This window comes from Coenobita brevimanus, chromosome 57, assembly GCF_032717465.1.
Source record: "Coenobita brevimanus isolate Jiangsu-jjx chromosome 57, ASM3271746v2, whole genome shotgun sequence".
Classification (NCBI taxonomy): Eukaryota; Metazoa; Arthropoda; class Malacostraca; order Decapoda; family Coenobitidae; genus Coenobita; species Coenobita brevimanus.
The window spans coordinates 53,231,860-53,241,859 of NC_137010.1; the positions used below are offsets into that span (position 1 = coordinate 53,231,860).

At 44.3% G+C, this 10,000-nt stretch overlaps 1 protein-coding gene across 1 annotated transcript in view; it reads right to left on the reverse strand.

The window, feature by feature from the left end:
- Positions 1-10,000, reverse strand: part of LOC145402007 (uncharacterized) — a 14,776-nt gene that overhangs the window by 1,069 nt on the left and 3,707 nt on the right. Inside the window, exon 2 of the mRNA XM_080274107.1 lies at positions 2,139-2,382. Within this exon, the coding sequence (XP_080130233.1) occupies positions 2,139-2,382 (244 nt within the window). The remainder of the gene's footprint in view (positions 1-2,138; positions 2,383-10,000) is intronic.

A 10,000-nucleotide genomic window follows, 5' to 3' on the forward strand; every position in this document is an offset into this window, starting at 1 on the left:
AAACCTATCCTACCTTACCCTACCCTACACTACCCTACTACCTTTCCCTAACCTAACCCTAATCTTACTAAACCCACCCTTAACCCAACCTAACAACCCAGTCTATTAAAAGAGAAAAAAAGTATGTCCTCCAACAGGGAGACTTTCCTGGTATTATTGTTTTTTTAATTCATGTGGTCGCTGAAGCATATGGCGTGGGTGTTCTCAAAAATAAATAAAATAAATAGGTAAATAAAGAAGATAAACTGCTGAAGAAGACAAGGCGCGAAATTTACCTTATCCTCTAGAATATAAAATTTCCTGATGGTTTTACTCCTCTGCAGGAGCATATGAGAACGTGGGTGCCGTTCATAATATGAATGGATCAATAGAGGAACTAACTGTTATGCTGGGTGTTTTTAAGTCGACTTCTCGTCGAGACTATGAGAGGAACAGGGCATAAAAACTCTGGGCAACAACCTTACGCATATACTTTATTATATTAAATTCTACGCACAGTATACAATATGGGTACAGGTACAACACAGTACACTATTCAATCCCAAAGGCACGAGGTAGACTAGAGGGTTCCGACTGGGCTGTTGAGGTCCTGGGCTCTACAGGTGTCAGCCAGGTGTAGGAGGAGTCCCGTCAGGTGTTCCTTCCTTCAGGGGACACGGGACAATCCCCAGGGGCGACGTTGTCTTTAGTGGGCTGCTGGGCGGCGTAGTGAGAGGTCCTCCTCTCGTGGAGCCTTGAGGAGGGTTCTGGTCCTAGGGGCTTGAGCCAAACAAGGCGAGCAGGTGCGCTTGACTGCACCCACCCTGGGGAGAGGGTCGCCCTCGTCTGGGGCTGGGGAGGCTGCACCCTGGGGTTGCAGGGGCACCTCTGGGAGTCTGGCAGCTGCAGTCTCCCTCCCATCAGGCCACCGTCAGGGGGAGTCTGCGGGGTCACCTCCAGCAAGAGTCCGTCAGCTGGTCGTCTTCCCGTGCAACGGCTGAACTGCACACACTCCCGGGGTCACTGTGGGGCCTTGCCAAACCTCCTCAAGCCAGAGAAGTTCCTACTGGGGGCTGTCTCTGTGGGGAGATATGGAAGGGTGTCCCGCTTGGCTACCTGAGGGTGGAGCAGAGCAGGGGTCGTCCTCCGCAGGGGAAGTCACAGGGGATGAGAGACGTTTGGTGGGGTGTCTTTCCCTGATGCGGCTGATGGCTGTTGCTGAGGTCCCGTGGGCAACAGGAGGAGGGCGGCTGATGGCCGTCCCTTTCCTGTCGGTGCGGCTGAACCGTTACCAGGGCCCAATTTCCTGACAGGACTGTGGGCGAAGTGTGGCTGAAGGCCATCACTGGTGTCCTGTGAGGAGAGTGGATGGCAGTCGAGGTGCGGCTGAAGGCCATCACCTATGTCCTGTGAGGGGAGTGGGTGGCAGTCAAGGTGCGGCTGAAGGCCGTCACCTCCCTGCTGGTGCAGCTGAAGGCCGTCACCGAAGTCCAGCTCCCGGAGGCAGCTGCAGAAGGAGAGGGGGCAGTGCCATCTCTCCCTGTGTGTGGCTGAAGGCCGTCACCTGTTTCTGCAGGGGAGGGGAGTTTTGCAGCGGTTGAGCAGCTTCAGGTTGTCTGGGTTTGTGTGGCTGAAGGCCATCACTGGCTTTGTGCCGCTGAAGGCCGTCACTAGTTTTGTGCGGCTGAAGGCCGTCACCTGGGTGCTGCTTGGGACTGAAGAATCAGCCCCACCCCAACCCTGGCGAGGGCTGGTCCAGCTGGAGGGTAATACGCTCAGGCTGCAACATCCTCGCTGGGTCTGTTCCGGGGAACAAGGGTGCAAGGTAGTCAGGGACATAGGTCTCTATTGCCTGGGCAATGCGTACACCCTCAGAGCCCCTCCATGGTCTCCTCCTGGGGGGGATGTCGTCATGCCTTGGCAGTGTTCTGCTGCTACGACAGGTATTTCACTAACAGGCCAATAAATGAGATATATAAAGGAAGAAATTTGCCTCGTTCTTCTGAAGATAGTCATTCGTGGTCACATTTCTCGAGGTAAACAACATTAATTCCCCCATTCTCCTGCCTCCCCAAAAAAGTACCGAAAAAATAAAATAAACAGCTTAATAAGAGAAATAAATCAAACATCAAATGAGATAAAGAAAAGAAAACATTTACCTTGTCCTTGAGAAGATAAACCTTCCTGGTGACTTTGTGCCTGTGGAGGGTAAACCAGAGGTAGTCATTGGAGCATATAAGAGCGTGTGTTCCGGCCAGCACCTTTCCCACCAGGTAGTTGTATGGGTCCGCCTCCAGGAGCACATTGTCCAGGAACAACCTCCTTCCCAGGGTGGCCAGGATCGGGTTCTTGGACGACTTTAGCGCCAGGGGTACAAAACTACCATAGTTCAGCATGGATGGACTGACGCAGAAACGGGGAGGCTAGGTTAAGGTAGGTTAGATTTGGTTAAGTTAGTGCAGGTTAAGGGCATGTTAGGTAAGGGTAGGGGTGGTTAAATTGAGGTAGGTTTGGTTAGGTTAGGCCATATTAGGTTAGGTCAGATTTAGTTAGGTTAGGTTTGGCTAGGCTAGGGTAGATTTTTAAATGATTTTATCCCTGGGGTACAAAACTGCCGCAGTACACCATCGACGCATTGATGGAGAAAACGGGAAAAAAATTATGAGGTTGATGAGGGAATATCACTGTTAATGTGGCAGGTGGGGACACTCACCATCCACTCACTGATGTAGTGCTGCTTTGGGTGTCTGCCCTTTCCTCCCTCCCTTCCTCTTCTGTCTTTCCTTCCCTTCTGCCTACTGGTGACTTTACACTCCCTCTTCTGTCTTTCTTTCTTTCATTCTTTCCTGTTCCTTCTGCCTGTGGGTGACACTGCACTGAGTGACAAGCTAAATGGCTTCCTGTTCACCAGGAAACAATTTACTACGCTGGGTGGTAACTATATAACCAAATTAAGGTACAGCTCCGTTCAGAAGTTCGTACTACACCCAAAGTGGAAGGCACAAGCCTCGGTCAGCTCTTTCTGGACGACATGTTAATACCCCGAACCGCTCGCCACCACAGACAGAGCAGCAAATACCGGAACAGTTTCAGTCACACGACGAATGCGAAATTTGAGATGAAACGGATATTTATACAGATATTGGCAAGTATTATTACATATTAATGAAGGAAATACGTGGACATTATGCGGTTGTGATGAAAATATGTATACAAGTAATAAGTTACAATACACAAATAGAGGGAAATGAAGAAGTCTGATATGAATCAATAAGTGATTTGTGAGCTGACTATTCTCCCAATGAAACACACACACACACACACACACACACACACACACACACACACACACACACACACACACACACACACACACACACAAAACACACACATGCACACACAAACTCACACACGCAAACACAAACACACGCACACACACAAGCACACACAAACACACATACACGCACAAACAAACACACACACACGCACACACGCACACACAAACACACAACACAAACTCATAAGAACAACAACAGTAACAACAACAGCCACCACCACCACAGTCTCCGCCACTTGCCACCCACCACAACCACCCACCACCATCAACGCCGCTGCCGCCACCGTCCACCACCACCGCCGCCACACACCAATACCCACAATCCACCATCACCGCCGCCGCCGCAACCACCGTCCACCACCACCGACGCATTAACAAATCGCATAATTGTGGAGGAAAAGACATTGCAATAGTTTACTTCATCCGTCCTGTTTGTATGGGAAGGCCAAGGAACACATTATATTCATTACGTGTGAGTAATCTTGCAGCCGTGGCTCAGTGGGTTAGAGTGCTCCGCTCTGACCGAAGGGTCGGAGGATCGAATCCACCCAAGGGTCATTGGTAGACATCAGGAAGGGCATCCGGTCATAAAATGCTACACGCTTTAGTTCAGAAGTCCTCTACCCAGGGGCAACGCATTAGCCCTTCGGGGATACCTGGCGTAAAACCAAATTATATATATATATATATATATATATATATATATATATATATATATATATATATATATATATATATATATATATATATATATAATCTTGCATCTAATAGGAGGTGGATAATATACAAGCATAATTATATGGAAGTTTTCAGACAAAAAATAGACAATTTTATTTTTATTTCTATTTTATAGTCAACAATATATATATATATATATATATATATATATATATATATATATATATATATATATATATATATATATATATATATATATATATATATATATATACACGAGTATAATCTGTATTATATCTATCTCTGTCTATTATTTCTATATGTCTCTATACCATATCTAATTATCTATATCATATCTATATCTACATCTTTATTATATCTATCTATCGAACTATCTATAGTATATGTCTATTGTAACTATTATATCTAGCTACTGTGTTTATTATATCTAGCTACTGTGTCTGTTATATCTATCTATCTCTATCTATCTATCAACAGTATCTATCTATCTATCTATCTATCTATCTATATAATATGCATACATATCCTTAATATAATGATAACTGTTGCCTAACTTTTCACATCAATATCGGGTCCAGCCTCCCTCTTTCTCAATCACTGTTTGCAGCCTATCAGGCATGGAGCTTACAAGGCCACGGATGAAGTCGTGTTTGCGCCAGCAAAGTTCCTGCTAGGCGTTTACGTGGACGAGGAGATCATTTCTTGTCCTCTCGTCTCCTGGCTGCCAGGAATTAATCATGTCAGCCCAAACATGTTTGTTACATTTAGATTGGCCCCTTTGGCGGGCCAGTCTGAGAGGTGAAGTGTGTCTTGTCTCTGAAATCACTGCCGTACTGCACGTGCGGTGTGGATGGGGCACCGGTCATGCATGGAAATTACAGGTCCATCTTGGAACGGGAAACCCTTTGCACATAAAGATGGCAGGGAACGTTCCTTCAGGATATGGACACACTGGTCAGCAGTAAAACTCCCCTCGATGCTGAACATGTCACCGAGGCCATGTAGAGTCAGGTATCCCCAGATGTTACAGGTAACGTGACCCGTTCGTGCCTTCTCACAAATGTCGACCCTCTCGCATCTGCATGCGAAAAATATATATATATATATATATATATATATATATATATATATATATATTTTGTATTGTTGCAGCAATTAGACAGAATACTAGTTGATGACATGCCCCCCTAACCTTATATTATTTAGAACTGATCACAGTTTTTCTCGGCACTAATGTCTTTATACAAAGAAAATAGAGGCAAAGAGTAGAAGGAATCACGTCTTTTTCCAGGATAATATGAACAGAATAAGACCAAAACAAGGGATCCTGATTATTTTAGATGCCTGGTCATATTGCCTTTAAAAGACTGGAAATCAAGGACGGCGGGGTATGCAGACTGCGGAAGACAGCTTCATTATGCAGACTGCGGAAGACAGCTTCATTATTGACCTATTCCATAGGTGAAAGTCTGAATATCGGTTAATTATTGTAACAGAGAGGTGAACAGAAAACAGATGACTGCAACGAAGACGAAGCCTGGGGGGGGGGGTGGAATAACAGTACGGAATTTTATCAGTAATAAAAATGGTAATATCATATACCTGGTGTTGTTTCTTCTCCAGCAGTGAACCCTTCCATTTTCAGTCATCCAGTGACTGATTTTCAGTCATACAGTGAGAGATACAAGATGCTTAAACTGACTACTTAAAGAAAAAATAACATACACATACACAAATCACACTTGGTAAGTCAAATAAGGAAAAAGGCGAAAAACGAATGTTGAGTCAACTTGAAGTGAATGTGGATAATGGATTAATAAGGATTCAGCAGTAACAACCTGTATATATAGAGTGTGTAATGATAATGGCTTTTAGAATTTTATTCATGTTTTCATGAGTTTCCACCAATTTGCAGTTTTTTTGAAGATCCAACTGATCAGGTAGGTCACTTTCACAAGCTAGAACCATCAGATAATGTAACGTTTTTTCATTGATTCGGTTTCGCAAAAAGGCCTAGGTTTTTAAAAGCTTAAGCCTGCTAAATGACTTCTCGATTTTTGACCAACTCAGTAATTCTTTGACCAACTCAGAACACACACTTGGGGGTGGACCCCCCTCTCCCGGTCGGGCCATCCCTGGAGAGAGAGAGAGAGAGAGAGAGAGAGAGAGAGAGAGACCGAAGGGAGTCAGCAGAGTTAAGGAGACGAACAAAGCCTAAAGAATAAGTACAGTATGCATCAAAATCATTATTATAGATCACTTTCATCAAGATGCAAAATTATTTCCAAAGATCATATGAATACGTGAGACAGTTAATTGCTGTAGCTCAGTACCCATCTCACCCTTGCAATTTCATGTTGCATCACCGCCATCCAAAAATAAACAAACGAACAACTGCCCAACACTACACAGAGTATCTCAGCAACATACCCCCTTCTCCACCCAATAATACAAATCACAGATCACCCAACACTACAAATCACAGACATACAGTGCATAAACACAGCCATTAGCCACCATAGCCATCCAAACCCATCAGTCAAACAGCATCCTTCGTGAACCACCACAAGACATACACTCCTCATCAACCCTACCCAGAAAGACACGAACACACCTATACTCATTTTTTTTTTAATTGAGGCGAAGATGCACTTGACAGGTTGGTGATGATTGGCTGAATGCAACATGTCCGAATAACATCCTCGTATTTCAAATAATTACCAGGTAATGTCACATTACTTGGTAATTATTTGAAATACACCTATGTTACTCGGACATGTCGCATTCAGCCAGTCATCATCAACCTGTCAAGTGCATCTTCGTCTTAAGAGATAAAAAAAAAAACAGTATAGTCAGACTGCGATGTGGTCACCACTGTTCCCTGCTACGGTTCCGACACAAAATACAACTCACAAACAAGTTACTTTGCCCACACTTCAAGGCAACCCCCCACACCACAACACATTCATTCACCACATGCACATCACTATTGCAACACAGTCTTTAAATATAACCTCAACCAAAGACTTTTGGAAACGACGGGTAGAAGCTTCTGATTTCCATTGGGATCGCAACGAGATGAACCTGGGGTTGCAACAACAACAACTACAACATCCAAACCTCCGCCGACTTTCAAACTCGACTTTACTTTTTAACAACCAATCAAGATCCATTCTCTCTTCATGACCACACCAACTGTATACATTATATGTTATCAATAAGCCTCCTCACACCAACAATTTTTCAGTTCCTATTATTCTCCATTCTCTCTTCATGACCACACCAACTGTTTATGTTATCAATAAGGCTCCTCACACCAATTTCTCAGTTCCTGTTATTCATTATTTAACCCACTTTGCACACGCCACACACATTCCAAAACTGTTCCATTTCCAGTGCCATTACTCCATAATTTTCGTCCTTATGCCATACAAAGAGTTTTAGTGATTACACACTCACACCCACACCCACACCCAAACACACCCAAAGCCAGACACACTCGCTGGTGCAGTGGTAACGTTCTCGCTTGCCATCTGGTAGACGGGAGTTCGCGCCTCGCTCAGGTTGCTAAAAGTTTCACTGACGAAGTGGGTGGTTACTGTCCCCCTTGAGCAAGGGGACGGGTGTGTGGGTGTGTGAAGGTCACAGCCTTGCCCTTAGATCGGACTATATGAGCTCTCAGCTCCCTTCCGGGAGGGTAAAAGCTGACGATCACGACCATCAAGTGATCCTGACCGACCCGGTGAATTACACTCACACCCAGACACAAACACATACACACACATACACACCTAGAAACACACCCACAAACCCACACCCACACCCCCACAACTCACCCATACCCCCACACCCACAGGCCTACACCCCCACACCCCTATACTCCCCCACTCCCCCCCATTCCCACAACCTTCCCCCCCCACACACACACAGTGTGGACAATGCATCACTGAACCGAAGTCTGATATTTTGTGAAAGATCAAGACAAGGTTCAGCAAACATTGGCTGGGAAAGTATCACTGAACATTATATATTGCATGTAAATCACGACTTTATTAGGCTTAATGAATATTCGGATGTGAGGTGTGTGAACGTGAGACAGCAACAGAAGAGGCGAAGTGAACATCGGCCACCGTGCGTGGCCCCGCCCGCTGGCTCTGGCAGCCACTAATAATTGTGGATGTAGTGTAGGGGATATTTGGCCATGAAAATAATGCATAATAATTACTATTTTTACACCTGTTGGATATGCTTTACATTAATCACCCACACCACGTCAAAAAGTAAAATGGGAACGTTGACTATAATACTCAGGATGTAATTTGCCACTCTCCCAAAAACTGATGCTCGAGAAGGTTGCAACCCCGCTCCCACCCCTTTTACTACGCCAGTCCACTGTATAAAGCTGTTTTCACTGACATCTTCCACAGGGACCGAAAACTAGTTTTAGTTTCTATTAGCACTGGAATATAACGGGGAGCTATTGTTCACAATTATTCATTATTAGCATAACATTACAGTAATACAAAAGACATGACTTACGTTGGTCCTGAAGGTTGCCACTCTCCTCCCATCTCTTTATCCATTTCATCACAGTTTTTGTAGTGAGGTCAAGTTGATGCGCTGTTGCCCTGATGGAAAAGCCATCATTACGTAGCGCGAAAAATTTGACCTCTGAGCATTAATTTCTCGTCTCGCCGATTTATGTCAACTTGGTGGGGCACCTTTGAGCAGAGGATAGCCAAAATACCTCGGTGGAACACCCCCTCCCACACCCCACAGAGAGAGAGAGAGAGAGAGAGACCGACGGTTACGTAGAGGAAACATCATGTTAGCTACTTCATCTTAAAACATATGATTTCCATTATTCCTTAGACTCCACCAATCGTCTTCATCTACTTTTGAGTATGAACATGAATTTTAGCTGTTCAGATACATCGTAAATGTTTGAATATCTTGGCTGCATACACATTATTTTTGGCTGCTTAGATTTTCCTTGAAACGGTAGAACTGTTCATAAATACTGAGCTAAGATGGTTAGTTGAAAAACTGCCCGTGTCTAGGGATTAAGACATGCGATAACTCACTAACTCGCATAATCATATTGATTCATAGCCGAGCTTCTAATATTCTGTTATGTGCTTTTCTTCTGTTATTTTATTATTTCTTTTAATCCGGGCGAATATAAACATACTTTCATCATTTAATCAGCAGTAAGATTGACTGATATATGTGAGTATGAAAATAAAATTCTCATTTCATTTAACAGTCGGTGAGCGAATGACACTGCTTTGATACTAGCCAAAGTCTGGTTGCTCGTGGGAGGTCCGAAGCTGTAACCTGTCGTCCGGGAAGGAGGGGCAGAGACTAACGCCTTCCACGCTGGGTGTAGTACGAACTTCCGAACGGAGCTGTGCCTGGTGGTTTAGTGAGTAAATAAGGCGCTCCAATTGGATTGAGCTGATGCAGGTTTATATCCAAGGGATGGTTAGTGCTAATTGCTCAAGTAGTGCCATTCAGGGATGAGCGAGGCTGGCCACTCATCTTAAATGTCAGGACCAACCGGGATCCTAAACTCCTCATGGGGTAACATAGGATTGGATGATGGATGGATGGACGGAAAACAACAAAAGCTAAAGTTTGCCGGGAAAAAATTCCCAAGAGCATGCAGGATGGTCTCCACACAGCTACAGTACTGGTTATACGTCTGTGCAAAGTACCATGATGATTAATGCACAAGAAATAGGATCCCAAACTCTGTTTATATGGTTTATGTTTGACCCCATAAATCGCTATCAGAAAGCCTGAACCAAGAAAATGAAAAGGTTATGTGGGGGTATTTATCCAGTGAAGAGTTGTATTATGTTTGAAACAAACTGATGAAGGAATGGTACGAAACTGAAGAATGTTTTGAGGGAAGAAGAAGAAATGGAGTGTCGAGATTAACTACTACTATTACTGCTGCTGCTGCTACTACTACTATTACTA